At 41.3% G+C, this 24,251-nt stretch overlaps 1 protein-coding gene across 9 annotated transcripts in view; it reads right to left on the reverse strand.

The window, feature by feature from the left end:
* Positions 1 to 24,251, reverse strand: part of LOC111873627 (bromodomain-containing protein 2) — a 139,887-nt gene that overhangs the window by 48,299 nt on the left and 67,337 nt on the right. For 7 of the 9 annotated variants that reach the window (XM_023868514.2, XM_023868515.2, XM_023868512.2 and 4 more), the window contains 12 exons: positions 22,677 to 22,904; positions 21,236 to 21,430; positions 20,785 to 21,150; positions 20,571 to 20,675; positions 20,352 to 20,489; positions 15,642 to 15,776; positions 15,391 to 15,468; positions 10,987 to 11,082; positions 10,451 to 10,552; positions 8,263 to 8,408; positions 6,148 to 6,307; positions 4,290 to 4,854 (listed from right to left, as the gene is read on the reverse strand). In XM_023868514.2, coding sequence (XP_023724282.1) covers positions 4,290 to 4,854; positions 6,148 to 6,307; positions 8,263 to 8,408; positions 10,451 to 10,552; positions 10,987 to 11,082; positions 15,391 to 15,468; positions 15,642 to 15,776; positions 20,352 to 20,489; positions 20,571 to 20,675; positions 20,785 to 21,150; positions 21,236 to 21,430; positions 22,677 to 22,904 — 2,314 coding nt within the window. The remainder of the gene's footprint in view (positions 1 to 4,289; positions 4,855 to 6,147; positions 6,308 to 8,262; positions 8,409 to 10,450; positions 10,553 to 10,986; positions 11,083 to 15,390; positions 15,469 to 15,641; positions 15,777 to 20,351; positions 20,490 to 20,570; positions 20,676 to 20,784; positions 21,151 to 21,235; positions 21,431 to 22,676; positions 22,905 to 24,251) is intronic. The other 2 variants (XM_023868522.2, XM_023868521.2) reach the window with 1 other exon arrangement.

Here is a 24,251-nt window from a genome sequence, read left to right on the forward strand (position 1 = left end):
TGAGATCACGGCTAGTGTGACATCACCACACTCAAGTACAAACAGATAACAGTCACAGCTGACTGTCCACAGTGCGTGGACCTGCAAGAAGACCACACTTTTCTCGGGCCATTATCTCCGTAACCGTTCAACTTTGGACATAGGTGTTTTGGGTTATATCGGCATACTTTAACATAAGGAACACCCTCCCGAAGTTTGGTCCATTCCTCCTGGGACACCCTGCATAGTGCTTGGAAACCTAAGGACAATTATGACATGGCCAGCGAGTATTTTGTACTTCAATTTTATAGCTTCATGTCACTCACAAGTTAGTTTGATGTTACGTACATTATTAACATTACAGAAACCATATATTCCTGCCAGTTTTAATATGTATTTTGTAATCAACAAGTGTGTAACAGCGGTCAAAGTTTCACACTTCTCTGGCCCTTATCTCTGTAACCGTTCAACTTTGGACATAGGTGTTTTGGGTTATATGAGCATACTTTAACATAAGGAACACCATCCCAAAGTTTGGCACATTCCTCCTGGGACAGCCTGTATATGACGCAGGACACGTGCACTGTTTGGGAGTTCTGACAGTTTGACCTTGGGTTTGAAACCAAAACAAACCTCCATGAGGTCATGTAAGTGGTTCATTCCTTAGATCTGAAAAAAAGAAATCGTATCACGGTACTGGTTTCGATATTATTTATGTTTAGATATGACTGTTTATGACCTGGTCAGCCAAATATAGCCCAGTTTTGTTTCGAGTCTGTGCTAGCATGTGAGTGCTTCCAGAGCCTTCAAGGAAGTGTGACGCACGCAAGGATTGGTTTTCAGTGACAAATTATCAGTTAGGAAGTCAGTGTTGGATTGTTTAATATTTCTTTATCAGTTAGGAAGTCAGTGTCAGACTGTCATATATTTTTTATATATCATTTTTATTTTGCATCTTGGAAGAGGTATAAACCCACTGAGCCAGTATTACTTTGTGAGTAAAAGGCATCTTCGCCACTGCAACTTTCGGTATCAGTGTCAGACTGGCTCTCTTTTCAACTAGTATTATAATTACTTTGCATCACTATTTTACGAGTGTTACGAACAGGTGAGTGCGTCGCTTTGTCAATCAACGTAATTTATTCGATTTTGTTAGAAACCCCCTTCCTCCAGGATGATTCTTCAATCGCACAAGCCAAATATCACGGTCACTGGCGTTTCTCGGGGGAAGGCCAAAGTTATCAGGGATCCCAACTGAGTTGACTGGAGGTGAAACATTCACAACACTGGCGAAACAAAGGGAAACAAAGACGCTGTCGTGTTTTTCACTAAATAAGAAAAGCAGGAGCACGCTCTTCTATTGTAAAAAGGGTGGTGTCACTCTGTGTGAGGTGCGAAGTGCCACGCGCATCAGAGTGTATTGTAAACTGTGAAGTGACGCAGTTCCAACTCATGTACAGTCTGAACAAAATATTATTGTATATAGTGTGACTACATTACAATATCACCATGATTCAAGGTTGAAGAAAAAACAACGGGTAAGTCCTTTGGAATTTCATAACATATATAATAAAGACTATATTTTGCATTTCATGACAAAGTAATCACAGTTAATTTTCGTTTGTAATAATTGCACTTTTGAGTATATGTAGAAAATGTTATTGTCTTTCAGACTGTTTTTAGTTTGTATTTCTATGTTGCATAGAACGGAAAATATGTATTTTTTTCTGGAAGTTTGCAATGTTAATTAATTAGGGCGATTTAAATACCGGCGGCAAAGGGCTCCCGGCAATTTAAAAGTCTGCACGTTAAAGGTTAACAGCTGCCTCTGAATTTCTTATTTAAATTTAGCTTCAGCTCAGTAAATGTCACTGAAAACTAAACATTGTGAGGAAAGAAACACTATGTTAATGATGAAGTCTTTCAATAATCTATGCCATAGCTGATAAACATGTTAACTTTTGTTTAGTAAGTAGGTCTCACAGCCCTCACCCCACTAAACATAACTAATTCAGTGTATTTCCAAAACGTTTCTGCAGTTCCTTCTCTCTTACCACTTGGCATATCCAAGAAAACTATCTTTCTCCATACCTTACAGTGTTGCATATTTCTCTGGGCTATGTGACACCTTTTGTATGTAAGTTTCTCAGAAGATGGTGACAGCACCAGACTCAATAGTCATGTCACCGATTTATTTACTTATATTTATACTGTTATTTCCAATAACAATGTACATTGCATAGTGTATCAAAAGTGAATTTTAAGTCATCCATCAAAGCAGAAGATTCCTACTCCCCAACTGAAAGGTTTAAGGTTTTTTAAAAACACAAACCTCTCACATCAGCAGACATTAACTCCAATGTCTTCAACAGTTTTTCTACAGTGATATTGGACTGAATTACTTTCACCATCTGCATCATGTTGTTCTGCCCATTCACGTAACTGTACCATGTGAACCATTACTACTAAGGCATCATTAACTCTTTGACTGGCGGGAAGGGTATTTAAATCCCACCCCTGTCCTGGCAGGCCCTTTAAACCTTATGTCGCTAAACTGCATGTAGTTACTTTTTCCTAAACAACTTCAACAAAAATTGGTTTTTGAAAACGAAATTTTCAGGAACTAATTAAAATACAATATTTTATGCAATAAATGCCTTTCCATACCTCTTTATTAGTTTTTCTTCGTGTGATAAACATTGAAACATGAAAGTTTGCAGAGAGCCACACCACAGCCTGCACACATGATACTTCTTTCTTTTCTAATCTTGTGCTTAGCACTCACACGACACTTTCTCAGGGCACCATTCTTCTTGTTACTGGGAGGAACATGGACCATTTTGTGAATTTTCAAGCCACCCTCTAGACGATTTACTGGCTCTTTCACTGGTGGTCTTTTCAAGGTCGAGGGCGGAGGCGTGACTGCACTCGAGTCTGACGCAATAGATTTGTCATCCACTTCATTCCTTGACTCTTCTACCTCTCCACCTTCTTTGTTTGGTTCAGTCATTTTTCTACACAGTCCAATATAAAATCTTTGAATCTGTAATTTCTCTTCTTGTATTTTTCGTTTGTTGTGTTCTTTTTGAATAGAATGAAACTATTCAACCGCAAAGACATGTTTTGTCCATACCATGGGTGTGAAATAGGGGCCTAGTGGACAAATATTCTTCAATTTCAGGGCGTTTGTCGATTCCTGTCATGAACACAATTCCTAAGTATGTCCAGATTTCATCTGATGTGACATAATTGTAATTGTGTTTTCGAGAGTGAGGAGCTAACTCATGTGTGTTGAAGTGCTGGTGAGCATAGCGATTGGTTTCAGTTGTGATGTGATTTACCAAGTCGTCATCCAGAAAAAATTTTAATCCATGAAAAGGGATGCATTTTATGTGTTATATCAATTTTGATCCCGAAACTATTAGCAAATGGAAATATTGGGGGTACAATGTCTCCGTACGTTCATGAGATGGGCGTGTCAGGCACCGCACTCGTGGTAGGTAAATGTTCATGATTACTGTCTTGTGGATCATTGTCTATCACTGTATTATTGTCACTATCAACTTCATCCAATTCAGGAATCATTATTTCATCGCCACTATCATCATCAGAACAAATCTCGTTCACAACATTTTCCAGCTGGTGTGTAGGAACACGAAGACACTTGCTGCAAGAAGCCATGGTGAAACTGAATGAATGTGAAATATTTTCTGACCTTTTCCTTCTCAGAGGGTTCTGACAGTAATATAGACCCCCACAAAGTTTACAAGGGTTCTTTACAAACATGCACAAAAACTATCATATATATGTCTTTGGTTGATGAGTGCCAAGAGAGCAAAGAAGGGAAGAGATTGTCAAAGCGTTAAAACACGCCAACGCCAGGAAACGGCTGGCATCGTCCGGGCGTTAAAACACGCCCGCGCCAGTCAAAGAGTTAATGTAATGAATGCAGAAAATAATAATTACAAAGTACTAAGTATGCCACAATTAAGATCACTATACAGTTCATTCTACAGATAAACAAACACTCTAGACTTGTATCTGGAAGGAGGAGCTTGGTTCAAACACCACCAGGATACCAACTATCCTGACCCATGGTTCTCCTCAGTCCCTCAAAGAAATTGCCATAAAAATATCTCAATCAGGCCACAACCCCTTCCTTCCAAACCCTTTCCAAGTCATCATTCATCCACCTGCTGTCTGACAGTACACAGCTTTGGTGCTGGAAGCATAGCTAAATAAACCACAAAAAAGGTTATGAGTATTGCATGGCTGGAATGGTTTCTAAAACAAAAGTACAGTTACTTTACCTGGCAGTTTGTTAATATCAAGGCTGAGCTGCCTCTTCTCATCGTATGACATTGGCTTGGCATTGTCCTCATCCTCTGAATCAAACTGCATGGGTGGGGGCACAACGGCATTCTTCTTCTTGCTACCAGCTGACCGCGAGTTGGCTTTAGGCCGTCTGGGCTGTGCATTTGGCCCTGCTGTTTTTCCAGCACCTCGAGCAGTTTTGTTTTTAGTGTTCTTTGCACCAGTGGTGGTTGCAGCCGCTGCAGCAGCAACAGCAGCAGCAGCAGCTGGTGGTGCAGGAGGACCTGCTGGAGCCACATGATGAGCACCACCTGACTGCTTAGCACTCACACTGTGATGCAATTCCGTTGGCAACTTCACATCCCCCGCTCCTAACGCAACACTTGCAATGCTAGCACCCACAGTGTCATTCACCACTGAAGAACGCACTTCTTTCACAGAACTTAAATGTTTCTCAGGCTTTTTCTTCTTCTTCTTCTCCTTTTCTTCCTTTTTCTTCTTGCCTCGTTTCACTGTACTCTCTTCTACCAATTTCCTCATCTGATCCTGCATGGCCTTCAGCTGGGAGAGAATAAAAAATATATGTACAACTCCGAACTAAAAGACCATCCCCAAGTCTCTCAGTTCAACGTGCACACAAGAGCACCCACCTACTAGTGCGGACAGCCAAAAGCAAAAGAAATGTCTTACTACATGGGCTGCTTACCTAGCCCCTTCATAAAATATGCTCAGATGACATAACTATACCATATCCCATAGTCAAATATTTGTGATTGTCTGATCTATGTCACATTACACCTTTCCAGGCAAGACATTCTGGGAACACATTTCTATATTACCACTGTGGTTCCCTGTGACAATTTCTTTGTGATTAAAACGCTATTTAGTTTTTGCTTTCTCTTTCTCCTCCTAAGGCAATGCTACAATGGATCAGTAAATCCTAGGGTGACAAGGATCTGTCTCAGCTATGCAAGTATTGCTGTTCACCAAACATGTTAAATACACATGGTCATTCCTGTGCTCATGTAGTACTATTTTGACAAAAGGTAAAAAGCTATCCCTGTAACAGACCCTGGAGGCCCGAAGGGTTACAAGACATTAAGGCTCCCACATTTTTTAAACAAACTGCTAAAAGATAATGGTGAGGTTGTCAGCCTTACCCGCCAGCCGCCCTTTAATCCCAGGAAGATCCCTGGTACTCATTTCTGTTAGAGGCTGCACTGATCCCAGGGCCATAATGAGGCTAGAAGGATTACGTCGATTCACAAATCCAGAGGACCTCATTGGAAATCGAACCCGCAACCTTCTGGCTTGTACCATAGTGCCTCAGCCAGCTATGCCACACCATGCCTCAAGTACTATGTTTGATGCTTATCCTCATCATTATACAGATCTGGGAAAGCTCTAATTCATGACTATGGTTGCAAATCCTGTCATAAAAAGTAAAGGTATCCCTGTATCAGGCTGTGAAGGCCCATAGGATTTTGAGACGTTGCGGTTCCCACATTTTCTAGACAATCAGTTCACAGATGGCAGCAAGGTTGTCAGCATTACACGCCAGCCACCCTTTACCCCCAAGAATATTCCTGGTACTCATTTCTGTTAGAGGCTGAGTCCACCCCAGAGCCACAGTGCGGCTCGAAGGATTGAGTAAATTGAAAAAAAAAAAAACCAATGACCTTGTTGGGATTCATTCCCACAACCTTCTGCATTGTAGCATAGTGCCTCAACCAACAACACTACCGTATGCCCCCGCAAAAACCTGTCATATTGGTAATATAGCTGAGCTGCAGTGCAGTTCAGTAACTAAACAAAAGAAGATCTAGCTTACATATGCATATGTTCCAGCTTTACCTGTTCCTGAAGAAGAGCTAGTTTCCGCACACGCTCCGCTTCAGAATCGTCTGACTCAGAGTCAGAACTTGTACTCGACTCTGACCCTGACGTACTAGACGTGCTGGACTTCTCCAGACCCACAGCACCACCAAGAGGCTCATCGGGTATTTTTGCATACCTACTCAAGATCACAAAAACCTTTCACAAGCAATTTCACCACACAGCCTCCAGCTCCATATACAAACAAGTATCAAACTTGTACTCAACAGCCATATCTTTCCACATGCCCAACTCTGAACAGCATCGACAAGTTTTTATGGTACATACATTCAATATGACAATATTATATTTCAGCATCCTGTTACACTCACACAATATATATGGACAAATACCGTCTTAAGTGCAACAATTTTATTGTAGTTTTTGCTTCTTTTTCCTCCACACTACATGTTTCGGCCCTAAATGGCCATCATCAGGTGTGTATCACTCACGTAGCTGTTACACTGCTTGTTAAAATTTAAAATCACCAGTCTTTCTAATTGTATAAAATCTTTGTTAATCTACACGCGTCGATTTGATTTTTAAATTAGCACTTTTTAAAACTTTAATTCAAGTTAAAATGTCTATAAGATCTCTGTTCTTTCTTTTTCAAAATTTTTTAATTAAAATGTATTCAGGGTACATGCCCTATATCTACGGTGCTGCAGCGGCCACTTCTTGTTTTTATCGCTGTTCATGTGTTGTCTGTAATATACAAATATTCGTGTTACTATCTTATGTTATGTCATGTTATGTTATTCTTATATGTTTATACTGTTATTTGTACTTACTCAGTGTAGGCGCTCTCTGTGTGTGTCGCTGCTTATCTTTAATATGTTTGCTGTCTGGTGTACTGTGTGCTGTGTTTCATGTTCGTGAGTGTTGGAGGGGGAATGGGTAGTGGGNCCGAAACATGTAGTGTATAAAGAAGAAAAAAACGAAAGACCTATAAATTTTAAATTTAAATTTAAAAATTTTGAAAAAGAAAGAACAGAGATCTTATAGACATTTTAACTTGAATTAAAGTTTTAAAAAGTGCTAATTTAAAAATCAAATCGACGCGTGTAGATTAACAAAGATTTTATACAATTAGAAAGACTGGTGATTTTAAATTTTAACAAGCAGTGTAACAGCTACGTGAGTGATACACACCTGATGATGGCCATTTAGGGCCGAAACATGTAGTGTGGAGGAAAAAGAAGCAAAAACTACAATAAAATTGTTGCACTTAAGATGGTATTTGTCCATATATATTCAATATGACAATGGAACCTACAGGTCTTGCATCACCTCATCCTGTCTCTCATTAAGCCTTTTTTTCCAACAGGTCTAACTGCGAAAATTCTGCATGCATTTCTTCTCTTGCCATTTAGCACATCACAATATTCCTATTTCACTGCTCTAGCAACATTCTATCAATAAAGTTCTTGTTCTGTACTTTCCTACATTCCCAAATTACTTCAACTCTCTTCAGGGCAATACATGAAACTTTCTTCTTCACTCAAGAGGACATCACCATGGCATGCTGAACATAGACACAAAAAAAATTGTGGTTTTAGTCTGCTAGCAAGCTATACCGACCAAGCGACCACTGCTTGCCAGTGAAGTTAGTGCCAACTTTTAGAGGATAGAGGATGTCACGCAGTCAGCGCAATGAATCCCCGCGGCCGTTAATTTCGGTTTTCTAGACCGGAGCTGCTATTTCTTTGAAACAGCTCCAACAAAATGTAACCACACAGCAAACTACATGAAATTACATCCCAAAAACTTACACTATTAAAATCTGAGAAATTTTGCTGCTTACCCAGCTACCTGATTCAAATTTAGCGATTTGTTACTGATATCAAAATTAAAAGTAACCTCATAAGAAGTTCTGGGTATCAGGATATATGGCAATACCACAAATGGCAGGGCTACTGTAATCACCATATGTTGGAAAGAGATTGTTCTGAATTAACTTTCACACCTCATTTGCCACCATGTATCTCAATAGGGGGTGTTATTACTTCTAAGCCTGAATTTATACTCCAATGTGAACCTACTAATAACTTCCAAATAATATGATGCATATTTTAGTAGCTGTTCAGTACTGACCTCATCTCGAATACATCCTGCAACTTTCGTGCCATGGCCACGACATCATGATCAGGAGGGTTGTACTTGTAACAGTTAGTGAATATTAACCGCACATCTGCAGCAAACTCGCCAGCTGTCTTGTACTCCCGGCTGTCCATCTTTTGCTGCAAAACAGTTACTACTTTATGAACACACAATGCTCATCATGTTTCTAACTTGTACATTAATTACCCCACTCTAGACTTTCTGCCAGTATTCTTAACTGGCCAGCAACAATCAAGGATGCAGTAAATTACTAATTAATCCATTCACACCTGAATTTTTCTTATTTAGGAAAAAAATCTGTTTTGATTTTTGGATTCATAGGTGCTTTCTGACGACTTTTTGATTTTCTTTATTATCCCTAGTTTTTTAGATAATTAATGTACAAAATTGTGTACAACAGGACTCTAGTGTAGTCAACTATCTAGTAATGCAGGAAGGTTGTGAAAATTTGTAAGCCACTTCATTATGTTCAAACAAACAAGAAATCACTCAGAACTCTGAATGAGATGAGATGAGGAAGAAAGTAAAAAGTGCATTTGTAATTAGATTTTCTATTACAATTAACTTTCATTTTACAGATACTTGTGTAATTTTATGACTAACATACTACATTTGGCCACATAAGGAAAAGAGTTTTCAATTCATACATTTCTTTTATAAATAAGCAGACAGACCTAACACTGATTACCATATGGTTCACAATGCAACTCACTTTTACAACCGGCTATGTGCAGAAAATAGAAGTCAATCTTGTTTCACGTGAAGATATTGTATGTTTTCATTAGGCTTAGATCTATATTGTTTACTTGTACTAGGCTTAGCTTTAACCTTATCCATAGTTCATCAAAATCAATTAGAAATGGCACTTATCAAACACAAGGGCCACGCCATAGCTCAAGCAGTTAGTTGCTGGCTTCCCACCGCGACGGCCCAGGTTCAATCCCAGGTCTGGTCATGTGGGATTTGTGGTGGACAAAGTGGCGCTGGGGCAGGTTTTCTCCGAGCACTTCGGTTTCCCCTGCCAATCTTCATTCCATCAATTGCTCCACAATCACCCTCACCTATCATCTGGAGCTGGTACAATAGGCCAGAATAGGCCACAGTACAACGGACTTAGTCCCACCCACTAGCATTAAAAAAAATATCAAATAGAAATGACAGTACACAAAAAACAATCAAACGTCATGAAAACACAAGAGAATGTTCAAAAACGTCAGGTTTTAGTGAGGTTATGTTTCTAGGCACACCACACCACGTGGATCCTGTTGGACATAATTGTGCACATTAAATTCAGAAAGAAAAAATATAACAGTTAATGACTTCAAATTCTTGACAACACAATGACCACTTTCTACAAACTCACAACAAAAGATAAATCACAAAATAAAGGCAAAAACAATTAAAAGAGATTTCGCTAGCAAACTCTGTAAACACAAGCAGCCATGACTTCTGAAGAACCCAGCAGCACAAATTTCATAAGCAGTAAGTAGTTTACAATTTAGCCATAAAATGGCAGCACAGCCTTGACAGAGATGAAAAGAAATTTGCACAATTGTGTACAATCAAATTTAATGCCAACAAAATTAGTGTGATGTACTATGACTATATAAAATTAATGTACACAATTGTGACCACCAGGTCTGAATGGGAACCAATGGAGCCCCCGTCTCTTTAACAAAAAGGCTTCACAGTTCACGCAACGTATGGAACAAAGAGGACAAACAGATTATGTTCGCTGATCACCAATCTAGGTTACCAACATGGATGGGCACATACTAGACAGTCTGTAATGTCAATTCTCATGCAGCCATCACCGACTTCTCAGAGTACATCAGTTTCCCCTGACCATCATTTTCACCAATATTCTACGGACACGTTGCAATCTCAGTCCCTAGTTGGGCTCCAACCCCAATGAAAGCTTTCTCAAACCCTCATTGCACCCCATTTTATTATACAAACCTGACATCACTTTCTCCAAAAGGTTTAAAAATCTCCATGTAATTCCAATAAGTAGGAATAGCAATTCAAACTACCTACATCTAGTCACAAACATCACTGCCACTGATTAAAGATATTACATAATTACAAGGAGTCCTCTAAACAAATATCTCAGCAATACAAGTACAATAATCTGCACCAAAACCAAAACAGAGAAACCTACCTTTACTGTTCCAAGATCCATGGGCTTCTTAATGATGTCATGATAATCATGCAGTCCCAGGAGATCTGCATCCACTGGCTTATAGAAGGGCCACGCATAACCCTAAACAAGTGTATGACAATATAAAAGAAAGCTACTGCAAACAATTAACATTCAAGAGCAGATCTCATGTCTGCAGCACACCATAAAGTGACAGGTGCCAACACCTACATATCCAATACAAGCTTACAAATCTGTAACAAAGAAACTAAGAATAGGAAACAAACTGTTTCCTTCAACAAAAAATACAATATATACCTGAAACATTACCCAGTTTGGTTCACAAACAGAGTAGTAAACACAGCTTGTAAGGATAAACCAATCATCACCTGGCAACTCTTAACACTACCCAATGATCACTTCCTGCTGATGCACAACATCCATAAGGAGTTGGTGCCATATAAAGTATCACTCATACAAACACAAATAAGGGAAGGAGAAACAGTAGCTCAGCCACCATTCAAAACATAAACACACACAGAGAAATGAATACTAACCGAATGTTTTTTGGAGAAGAGCTCCTTTAGGATTTCATTGCACGCTTTAAGAGAATCATTCAGTTTGTCCTTCGGTTTCCCACCGCTGGGTGGAGGCTGTAAAAGTGAAACATACTAATTGAAAAGGAGCACTAATGAACACATACAAGTAAGACGTAGGAAGCCAATTCAAACAAAAAACGTATCTTCAATTTGAAACCAGATCTTCAGCCAGTAAACACTTATCTACTGCTCCTGCTGAATATGTACCTAATTCAGTGCCCTCCATGTTATTCAACAAACCTTAGCAAGGCCAAACCATGGCACAAAACATTATGTATATTAAGTGAATATTTACAATTCTACGCACCTTTCCATGTAACAATACATTTCAATTTATCACTACTTTCTGTTTTTGTTCTATGGCAACACAAAGACAATCATTAAATAAATTTAACTTCAATACTGAATCACCCATAAAACATTTTATTTCCCCACAAAAAAGAGGCAGGGAACAAGTTCTGTCTTATATACAGCATAATTAATCTCAAGCCAGCTCTTTTCTGCCCAGCACAAAACAGCCTCTGTTCTCAAAACCACTGTACATGGAACACGATTTCGGTAGTTTAAAAAAGAAGTCAACTCTACAGTTTAGGGGCATGCAGCAAATTATTTGCTTGAGGCACTATGCTACAAGCTGGAAGGTCACATGTTCAATTCCTAATGAGGTGACTGATTTTTCAATTGACCTAATTCAGCTGCACTATTGCCCTGGGGTAGATGCAGCCTAACAGAAATGAGCACCAGGAAACTCCCTGGTGATAAACCTCGCTGCAACCTGTGAGCTGATGGTCTAGAAAATGTGGGAGCCTCTGTGTCTCACAACTCTACGGGCCTCCATGGGCTGTTACAGGGATAGTTTACCTTTATTTTCCTCTCTGTGCAGTTTGAAAAAATTGTGATACCATGAATTATATAATTATATTGTGAACATTTGATCAATACCACAAATGGTGGTGACAAATTTTACTGCATCCTTTTTTATTTTTAACCTCACTTCTAGCAGTTACAAACTTCAGCAAAACTCCAATACTTAAAGCACTGGAAAATGCCTACTACACCTGTCATTCCTAATTGCTCACTACATGAGACATCTCAAGATCATCCAGAGATACAACAATCAGCAAACAATCATGAAGTGTCACTGTGTATGGGAGTGGGTCTCAAGGCATACCTGTTGGAATACCCTTTAACCCTAAATGAATTTACTCTTAAAATATCCATTATATATAGTTGAATGGATGGATGGATGGATGGATGGATGGATGGATGGACTCTTCCTTTCTCTGACTAGCTGAAGATGACTGTTTCAGGATCTTTCTGTGTCAGATCACGAACAGTGGACACATGTTGGACAAAGTATATAGACTATTCCTGTACAAAACTGTGAAGATCGCACATAAAAGTTATACTACAAAATCAACACAAAATACAAAGCATTATTAGTTTCCAAAAAAAATGGAGGTCAGGAAGGTGGATTCTAAACTACATCGGACATCCAGAGAGACAATGGAAAATCACAACATACCAAGTGTCAATCCTAATTAATACTAAGGTGAACAAGAAAACACCTGCCACACAGAAAAAATTTTTAAGCATACGGGAAAATTAAATAAGTGCTCCCAGAGCGGTTTAGGCTGATATAGTCACTAAACACTCCAATTTAAGACCACGTATTCAGACAAAAGGCAGAATAAATAGCCCTAAAACTATACACTGAGTTCACATGAATTGGGAAAGTTGTGAAAGAAAACAGCCTACCTTAACTGGGGTACTATTACCATTTATTCCATGTTTTGATCAACACTGGTCATCTCTAGGTAAAACCGCTGATCAAACTGCTGCGCTTCCATCTGTTAGTCGTGTGCATACACGACACAGTAAGAGAACTACCCATCACCACAGGACACATGAAGCACAGATGGGGACATATCCCAAAAACTGAACTGATGGATAGAAGCACAGCAGTTCCATCAGCGATGTAAGATACATCTTAGACGACCAACCAATGTTGGTTGAAACATGTAGCGTGATGTAGAACAGATTTTAAACTTTTACAGTTAAAACTTTCAAGGGTTTTAAGAAGCAAGCTGCATGTGAGACAGCTGATAACAGGAATAAATAAGTGATGTGCAACAGGATGCTGCGATACAATATTACCATTACAACATCTGTTTGGAGAAACTGAGGAAAACAATGACAATCCCCAGTCAGCAGTCAGTCAGTCTGTCCAGCCAAGCTCTGAACTGGGCTNCCCCAACACCTCCAAATATCAGGAAGCTTTGAACTGGGTGCCCCCCCCCCAAATTTTATCAGAAATCAAAAAGTGAATACAAAGACATTCAGGCTTCAATCTCTTCTGAGCAACTGTTACCCAAAGAAAGTATTCAATGCAACTTGTTCTGAGTAACAATGCTGTCTTCTGTGGCATAAAGCAATGAAGAAGGGCTCTGCAAAGTAAATGTTTGGGAAGACTGATTTTCATCAAAACACTGATGAATTTTAGCCTGAAGAGTTCTATCTTCCAGGATATAAAGCCACACAGTTCACTGAAAGTTAACTGACATTTCAGAAGCACAAGTCACCGCCATCTTCAGGGTCAAAAAGATGCCAAGCAAGAAACCAGCATGAATAAAATCCTACAAAATTATAGCCTCTTCTTTCATTTCAATATACAATCAATCCACTTGATGCTTTCCTACTTAAGAAGCTATATTTCTTGGTACCTTGGAAATCTTACGAGGTATCTATCCTCAGTATGATCTTACTAACTACTTTACGTTAGTGTGGAACTTGGTCCCTCACTGTAAGGGAACAACACAGATGGTATCTGAAAAAGCTGTGGGCATTTTGACCTGAGACAAAATAATTTAACTTCATATGCAGGTCTTTCGTAATTTGTACCCTTTGTTGAACATTAAGCTAAGGTGATCCTACGGCAAACTACTCCTGATGGGATAATAATCACCACAGGAATGTTACCATTTCATTTATAATAAGAATATTCTGAGTGAGCAGAGACACAGAAAGTTAGTACAAGCCCACTTGTCATTACACCTCAAATAACCATTGTGAATGAACCCTCATACAACAAATGTTATTATGTCCAAAAAGTATCAGACTTTATTTTTTTCCGCTTAAGTAATGGCCAAAGGGGTGAGGAAACTGAGCGTACTGGTAGAAGGGACTTTCATGCGCATACATGATTTTTTGCTGACTCGCAACACTGCCAGAAGCATCTGTGGCTGCCAGATAGCGAAGTGGTGTAACGCGTGTTCGTCGCAGTCTCGTTTCGCTCAAGATGACAGAACACTTGGAGCAGCAATACTGCATTAAGTTTTGTCCAGAAACTTGGGGATACCCAAGCAGAAACAATTCGCAAAATTCAGCAGGCTTCCGGCGATGATGCAATGGGGGTCACTCATTAAAGAGTGGTTCAACTGCTTTAAACATGGCCATATGTCGGCGGACAGTGAGCATAATTCCGGGAGACTGTCAATGCTAATGTCATTGAAAAAGTGCAGACAGTGACCATGGAGGGCCATCGTTTGGCCATCCATGAAGTTGCTGATGAGGTTGGGATCAGCAGAGGTTCCACAAACACAATTTTAACTGAGGATTTGGGCATGCGAAGAGTGGCGGCAAAATTTGTGCCCAAGCTGCTTTCGCCGGATCAGCAACATCTCCGCCTTGAGGTCGCGCAGGACAGGTCCAGGCGTCACAATGGAAGCATCTAACATCCCCGAGGCCCAAAAGAGCACGACAGGTTTGGAGGAATGTGAAGGTGATACTGACTGTTTTTTCGATTACCGGAGTGTTTTGCATCATGAGTGCGCACCACTAGGCCAGACTGTCAATAAGCAGTACTACCAAGAAGTCCTCCACCATCTTCGTGATGCAGTTCGGCGCAAGAGACCGGAGCTGTGGGACACACGCAACTGGCAGCTGCATCATGACAACGCCCCAGCTCATTCATCACACCTGACCCAGGGTTTCCAGGCCAAGCACGGCATTCCGCAGGTTCGCCAGGCTCCCTACTCTCCTGATATGGCTCCTTGTGATTTCTGGCTGTTCCCGAGATTGAAGACAACGCTAAAAGGCTGCTGCTTTGACAGCTGCGAGGACATCATACAGAACGTGACGGCGCAAATGCACGTCATTCCAAAAGAAGCCTTCCAGAATTGCTTCCAGTGATGGAAGGACCGCTGGGCTAAGTGTGTTGAGTCACAAGGGGCCTACTTTGAAGATGATGTGGTATTGTAACCACCCAGATACACAACTTTTTTTTCCTGGCCCAAGGTCGGATACTTTTTGGACAGAGCAGTCTTATCAGGAGGGAATTGAAGTAACTCAGTGTAAACATACCTGACTGCTCAGCCCGGAGGACATGAGGGGTAGTGTTGCCTGGTGGAACGGGAGACCATCCTCTGTCTGCCGCTGAGGCTGCAATGGGATCACACCACCCAATTCTAACTACTTCATCATAGAAGTACAAATCATCAAGAAGTGGCCTCATGCAGTTAGGCCTGGTCTAAACTACTTACTACAGCTAACAAGCAGGAAGCAGAATACACAACTATATACTTCACAAGATGGTGCGACACAAGCGTACCAACCTTCTTGATCTGCCGCCCGGACTCTCTCCGCGTTGAGATCTTAGCAGATTTTGATTCCATAGGTGTAAATAGTGGGTCAAAAGAATTTGCAGTTGGTGTTGTAGTGTCAGCCTTTCTTTTCACTCCCTTTTTCACCTAAAAATACACACAGTATTTAGTCAGTCAATTCTAAAATGACTCTCACAAAAGGTGTATCACACCTAACGCTTAAGAGTTTCTGGGCAACGAAAACTGTGGAAACACATATGAATATCTAATTGACAGAAAAGGAAATCAGTCAACTAAGTAGCTACTAAATGCAGCCATACCAACTTTGATGAAAATTTTTGTGCTATGTAATACACACCTATTGATAGCCTCATCTATGGAACAAAGGCTGAACCTCAAAACAGAAATCACATTGCCACATGTCTACTGACTTAGACACGGAGTTTGGACTGGTAATTTGCACAGTGAGCAGAGGAATATCCTACATGAAATAAGAATACGGAAGGCTAATTGGATTGGTCATATCTTACGCGGTAACTGCCTTCTAAAAGAAGTTATTGAAGGAAAGGTAGAGGGGCGGATAGAAGTGACCAGAAGATGAGGAAGAAGATGCAAGAAGATGCTGGATAACCTTGGGGACAGAAGAGGATATTTTCATTTGAAGGAGAAAGCTTTAGAGTGCAGCAAGTGGAGGAACTGTTTTGGAAGAGACTGTGGACCTGTCGTCTGTCAGATTACTGATGAATGAATGAATTCTTACAAATCTCCAGTACACAACACTAGTACTGTTGTCAGTTATTCGCAGATTCACTAGACACTGCTTTGTTACTGTCTTCATTGACTGTTGTTTTGCAAAGGTTTCCAACAATGGGGGGATTCCTCCACCTCCAAGCCCACACCTCTGCCAGGGGTTCACTCACAACCACCTCAGACTCGGACTGATTGAAGAATGTCTGTGGACCACTCTGGCTTAGCCAGCTGGCCTCCATATATTGCCAAGGCACAAACTGCATAGGAAACACCATCCCCACAATAGTCCCTCTTTTGTCACATTTGTTTTCACTGCAACAGAAACATGTTTACTGTGCTGTTCCCTAGCAACAGCAGCCTCTTTTGGCTCTGAGCGGACATGTCACAATATACTCATGAAGAGTCTGCCAGATGATAGTGATCTTTGCTATGAAGTTGCTGAACCACCTTGGCGATAAGGGGATCCATTTAAGAGAACTCTCCTAACTAGATTGGCTGACTGTATTTGTTAAAACACACCATCTAGGTAGATTCCTTGTACCTTCTATACTTGCTGTTACTTTCAATTTCCACAACTCTGGCTTCCTCCCATCCTACCCATGACCTTCATGGGCATACTGGGCTACACTTTACATCTCTAGCAGACCCTCAATAAGACCGTGCCTATGTTTTGCAGACGTGCACAGCTAGCAGTCTACATGCTTTGCCAATACAGATTACCAGAGAATGCTATAGGTGCTAAGTGGCACATGTTGCAGATTTCCTTCCTGTGTGGTTCTCATGAGTGAACTATGAAATGTGTTTTGTTTTGAAGATTGTCCTAATGTTGTAATAATTCCCCACATCTTTGAACTTTTCAGAAATGCCCTTTGCTCTGGGAATATACACAGAGCCAAGAAGCTTTTTTTCCCTTTGTTGTGGAACTTTACTTCCTCTCGTTGAACAGCTTTGGGTTGAGAACCTTTCTCCTTCAGTGGAGAGCTTTCAACGCTTTTCAGGGTCTTTCACAGGCCTTTATCAGGTAGGTGGAAGAATAACTGACTTACACAAACCAAGTCACCTAATTAACTATTAACTACAGTGATATTTTTTAAGCTACAGACAAGTCCACGGCTCTGCACTTCACCATGACTGGAGCATCACTGGCTGTTAAGCATAGACGAGTTCTGCCGATGACTCGGCATGCTTGATGGCTGATAACGTTTGGAATGAATGAAAATATTGTAGACCTCTACACAGCAGGCAGTGGGGGTTCATGCACGGAGTTTATGATTTGTTTAACACCGTGAGCCATTTTCCACTTAACAGTCAGCAGTGTGGCATGACATGATTTGCTATACTTTGGAGCAACGTGTATTGTCACCTATGTGAAAAACGTATCGGTAAAAATTCTGCAATGAAAGAGTTCCCAGCAGATAAACATTTCATAATTTGGTGAATAAACTTAGAACAGGACTCTTTCATTAGACAAGAAAACAAAACATAAGCTTACTAAGTGCTTACTGAGGAGAACTTAGATGACATAGGGGCAACACTTGAATGTACGCCTAGAAAAACGCTGAAACGTCTAGCTCAAGAGACTAGAGCATCAAAGTCTAATGCAAGAACAGCAACACAATTGCTGAAGCTTAGACCCTATAAAAACAGTAATCCAAATCTTGCAGCCTCAGGAATCAGCTAGCAGGGTTCGTTTTTTGCAGCTGGTTTCTACAGTCAGTCATCTAAGTTCACATCAACCCACAACTGACATTCTTTTCTGCTGAAGCATGTTTCACTTGCAGGGTTCAACTGCCAGGGTTGTAACCATTTTCCACCAATTCTCCATGCTTCCAAAAATCTGACATTTCTATGAGCCATGATCTGGTTTATTTCCTTCTGTTTTTTTAGTTACTGGGCATTGCTTGCTGTTTGCTCTGTGATTACCATTACAATTTAGGCATTTTCTTTAACAATCTACTTCCTGTTTTGCTTCTGCATATGAGAAGCAATGCTCTTCCTTTGTACAAAATTTACTGATGTAGCCAAATTCCCCACATTTGTAATACTGTCATACTGCTGCAACAAAAGTAGAAACTTAAAATTTTTGTATTGCAGAAATTTATTTCCTTGTGTTTTTTTAGTTACTGCGCATTGCTTGCTGTTTGCTCTGTGATTACCATTACAATTTAGGCATTTTCTTTAACAATCTACTTCCTGTTTTGCTTCTGCATACGAGAAGCATTGCTCTTCCTTTGTACAAAATTTACTGATGTGGCCAAATTCCCCACATTTGTAATACTGTCATACTGCTGCAACAAAAGTAGAAACTTAAAATTTTTGTATTGCAGAAATTTACATGAGGGGGAAATTCCTTAGTTCCAAACGTAAAAAGAAAAACATACTACCTTCGACTCTTTCCACACCCGCCTTTCTTCATTTGTCCCTTTGACTCCCAAGTCATATTTTCTAACTCCATATCCTCAGGCGTATCTTTAAGGACTCTGATTTAGTAACAATGTGTCTCGGAATGCATGCAGTTGGCCCTTTATTTTGAACAATAGGTCTGTCCAAAACTTAATTTCCTTTTCCTTTCTCTCTGAGATCATTTCCCAAATAAACCAAGCATACAGTCTAACTGATTGGAAACAAGTCTTAGATTTAGCCCTCTTTCTTTCCACTAATGAGAGTTGCAGGCCTCTTGACTTTCAGGTGGATGCTGAATGGCCCCATTTCATAAATTTTAAACCATAGGTCATTATTTTTCCCTCTTCAATTGATCTTGAAACGTTCTCCCAAATCTTCCCTTCCATTCTGGTTGGTCTGAGCATATCAGTCGCTGAATTTACTTATAACTTGAAGAATGCCATCTTCTGGGATGTGGTGCCGTGTAGATAGTGTTAACAGACGTCTCAGAACAACGTATCATCTTCAGGGTATAAGAAATCCATGAGCGAGGAACCAGCGTGAGCAGGTGGCTGCAGACTGAGTGCCAGTCAAAAACACCCAGCTATATAAGAAGAGGAAGGGGAGGGAGGGGGACCACATGGGAAATCAATAGAGGGGAGAGGGGTAGGGTCAGTGGAAATGGGCCAGCAGGTAGCAGGCCAGAGCCTGCTATTTGTAACTTCCAACTTCATTTCCCAGGCTTTGTGCTTCAGACTCTACCTGTTCTAGTCTCAGCTTGGCTCAGCTGTGATTCTGTGACTTACTTATATTTCAGTTTTTATTACTACTCTGCTTTATACGTTCGTTTAAGATTTTTTTTTTCAGTGCCCTGAGTTCCTCATCTGATGAAAATTCAGATCCTCTCTCTCTCACAACCCTCCTCTTTAGTTTGATAACCTTATTCTTTACATTTGCGCAGTCCATCTTCCACCACTTCTTCCCCAGCTACATCATTCATTTCTCCTTTACGGTATTTACCTCCATTTCTTGGCCATTAATCCTCCTTTCAGAGAGTCCACGATCCAAAGTATGTGGACTCCCTGACATAGTATATTCGCCCAAAACCCAAACTTTAATTACTTGGCACTTTTATGTATATGTACTAAAATATAAAAAAAAAATCAGTGCCTATGAATTGCTGGCGCTATCTATGGATCAAAAGTGGGAACCTCCAAACAAAAACCATTATATACACATGAAGAGCCTGCTACACTGTATCAACCTTCCCTTCAGATTTCGATCTCTGGCTGATAAGGAAAATTCACACAGCAAACATCCACAATGGGCTGGTTAATCAAATTTACCAAACATGCCATGCAGACTAATTCTTATACTTCCTATACCTCCTGTTGCTAGTTTCAATTTGCAAAATCCTGGCTTCATTCCGGCCTGTTCTAATGACAGTCTTTGTAGGCATGCTGGCTCACAAACACAGTTGCTGCCATATTCTCAAGGCAATGTGCTTTCTGCTGCAGATTTCATTACAGTCCAGGAACTCAACAGGCCCAACAAGATTACTGTTGCCCTCTGTAATTACATGTGCCTTACCTTGGCTGGCTGAGCGGGGGGCATGACTGGGGGTGGCACACTCTGACTATGCATGGTGCCTGCAGGAGGTGCCTGGCCGTCCACTGTCTGTGACATGAGTGCCGGCTGTGCATGGTAGCCTCCAGTTGGAGGGGCAACCTGCAACAAACACATTACTCTGACCTACTCAAACCACAGCTGTGACTAACAGGCATCCAAGGAAACTTCACTCTTACGTACATTTTTAGACCATCGATTCCCCAACCGCTGAATCATGTGTGCCGGATCCATTCCCTTGGTCCCACGATCGCCCAACTTGTTTCCACTGGATTTCTTCCAATGGGGCTATATGAAAGACATTCTTTATTAGGACAACACCATGAACCCCTGACACCTTCCTTGGATGCCTGCACAAACAGCACAAGATATGCTGAAAACAGAACTATCCATCTACCTGCTGTGGGAGCGAGTTGTGGGTGCCATGTGACAGGGCCCCAGATCCTGGAGTGGGAACAGTGGTGGTGGCAGTACTCCCTGGCACTGTTGTAGGGGGCTGAGTGCCCAGAGGGAGATGACCAGAACCTGTCATTGTGGCAACAGGAGCTGCAGGAGATGACTGAACCACAGAGCTGGGAGATGCCCCAACAGCATTGGGTACACTTGATGTCACTGCACCGCCACCACTATTGCTGCTACTGGATGAGGGGCGCCCTCGCTGCCCTCCGCCTGCACCCCCCAAATTGCTGCGTCCCTTCTTCCCTTTTGGACCTTTTGGAGGTGGTGGGTCCAGCTCGATTTCCTCTTTGAACATTCCTGCCACCTTAACAGGCATAAAACAATTACAATCACAGTACACTACCAAACTCCAGCATATTTTCACAGTATTGCACTTCATGCATTCATACCTTTGTGAGGAACAGTTTCTCCAGGGTCTGTGCCATGACAACAACATCTTCACCAGGCTTGTTGTACACATAGCAGTTTGTGAACATTGTGTTGAAATCCTGAATGCATTCCTTGGCGCTCCAATAATAGTTGTTCTCCAAACGTTTTTTTATTGTACCAAGATCCATGGGCTGTTTAATAATTTTATGGTAATCCTACAAGACAAAATTGTAATCCAATAAATGTTATATGTACAATGGGGCAGTCAAAAAGTTCCCAGAATTCCCCTACAGATGGAGAGAGAGGTGAGAAGCTCAGCATGCCGTCTCACAGGGGCAACAGGTCTGTACAGGTTTCATCATGCAGTGTCATTACTGTTCCATTTGAATTAGACGAGCATTTGTCATTTGGTGCAATGTTACAGTTCAAACAGCATGCAGACATCAAGTTCATGTTCCAATTGGGAAAATCTGCTTCAGAAATGCTGCTGATACTGCACTAAAGAAATTCGCAGTTTACAACTGTTTTTCCCAAGAATCAACAGGAGTCACTGGAGGATGACCAGCACAGTGGGAGGCCTTCGACATTCAGAACCGAAGAAATGGTTGAAAAAGTGTGACAACCGATTCAATCTGATCGAAGGATGACCATCACGGAGTTCGAGCAAGATGATGATGTGTGTCACTGCAGAGTTTGTTCCATGGTAGCTGACCATGGATCAGATGGAATGTCACATGATGGTCGTTGGAGATCTGTTTGAGAAAAGTATGCAGGACCTGACACTTCTCAGAAAGATGGTCAGTGGTGTTTGCCTACGACCCAGAGACAAACATCCGGTCATAAGAGTGGCACACAGTGTCATCTCCCTGGCCAAAGAAATCACACCTCATCAGATCTAAGGAAACAGTGATGTTCATTGCAATCTTTGACATCAACGACTTAGTGCACCAAGAGTTTGTACAGCCTTGACAATATGCAAGTTTTGCAGAGGTTGCGCAATGCGACAAGTGGCAGGGACAGTGGTTTCTGCATCACGATAACCCACCAAGCCATACGTCACCTGCGCAGCAATTCCTCACCAAGAAAAACATTCTTGTCATCACCAAACCACTGAAATCTCCAATCTCCCTCCAAATGACTTTTGGCTGTTCCTTGCTCTGAAAATGAGCTTCAGGGGGACACATTTTGCAACCATGGAGGATATTAAATCCAATGAAACGGCTGAACTCCAGAAGATTCCAAAAGAAGACCTCTACCGGTGCTTCCAACAATGGCAGGATCAATGGAGCAAGTGTGCATCTGCACAAGGGTCCTATTTTGAAAGTGATTTCTTAAGGCTGCCATAAGTCATACCATTATAGTGCAATACCAACATTCCAGGAACTTTTTGACTGCCCCTTGTATATTACCTTCCCTTAAAAGTAAACTGCAGCAAACATCTCAAAATATACAGGCACTCACAGGCAAGTTTAATTTCTTAGCATCCACTGGCTGGTGGAACGGCCAGGCAAACTGATGTTTCCATACTGCCTTCACGACATTCTTCTGCAAGAATTGGATCTGGTTGGTGATACGGCCAGGCCGGTCTGGCTGTGGGACCACAGGAGGTTGCACCACCCCATTAACAGGCTCAACATGAGGCTCTTCACGTGGGGGGGGCTCCTTCACTTCCAGCTTACCTCCCGTCTCCTGCACAATGAGATCATACAAAATATACCCAGAAATTCAGAACACAAGAACAACTAACTGTCCAGCAAACCACCAAAGCATAACACACATTTGGTTTCAGGTGCAGATACATTACTGACGACATAGTGAACTAGTGACTTCAACAATCATACAATCTGCATCAAGAACTAGCAAAGAATTTATACATGTCTAGCCATACAAGTCAGAGAGACCACACAGCACTGACTTTGATTTGAAGAAGTCCATGCACCTCAAAACTTTGAGAACATTCTAATTTCTACAGCAGAAACATCCCTGCTAACCAATGTAACTGCCAACTTGCTCAACACACTGTACCATGGATTTAGTCACTGTAGTTATACATAAAAAAGGGGGAAGCTAACCCTGTAACAGGCCATGATGGCCCATCAAGTTGAGAGATGTCGAGGCAACTGGCTCACAGATGGCAGAAGTCAGCATTATGTACCAGCTGTCCTTTACCCCTGGGGAAGATTCCTGGTACTCATTTGTTAAGAGGTTCAGTTCACCACACAGCAATAGTGCAACCGAAGGTTCAGGTCAATTGAAAAAATACACTGACCTCGGCGGAAATTGAACCTGCGACCTTCTGGCTCGCACCGTAGTGCCTCAACTAACTATGCGAGTGTGCCCCATAGTTTGTGTTCATGTATAATATATATACATACATACACACATAAAGAAGGTAAAGGTATGTTACAGGTCATGGAGGCCCACAGGGCTGAGATGCTGAGACTCCTACATTTTCTAGATAAACGGTTCACAGACGACAGTGAGGTTGTCAGCGTTATGTGCCGGCCACCCTTTATTCCAAGAATACTCATGGTACAAATTTCTGTGAGTTAACCCCAGGTCCATGGTGTGGCTGGAAGGATTAGGTAATTTGAAAAAATCCAACTCATCAGGATTTGATCCCACGATCTTTCAGTTTGTAGCACAGTGCCTCAATCAACTACACTACCGCATGCCCCCATGTTATGTATGCATGTATGCATGTACATATACAGGGTGTCCCAGGAGGAATGGACCAAACTTCGGGAGGGTGTTCCTTATGTTAAAGTATGCCGATATAACCCAAAACACCTATGTCCAAAGTTGAACGGTTACGGAGATAATGGCCCGAGAAAAGTGTGGTCTTCTTGCAGGTCCACGCACTGTGGACAGTCAGCTGTGACTGTTATCTGTTTGTACTTGAGTGTGGTGATGTCACACTAGCCGTGATCTCATGCGCAACCTACCAGAGCCTACACATTACGTTGCGGCGGGGTCGTGAATGGGTGGTAAATTAGTTGTGTGATGAGTTGCTGAAATGCCTCTTGTGTTTTCACA

Source organism: Cryptotermes secundus, unplaced genomic scaffold, assembly GCF_002891405.2.
Source record: "Cryptotermes secundus unplaced genomic scaffold, Csec_1.0 scaffold678, whole genome shotgun sequence".
Taxonomy (NCBI): domain Eukaryota; kingdom Metazoa; phylum Arthropoda; class Insecta; order Blattodea; family Kalotermitidae; genus Cryptotermes; species Cryptotermes secundus.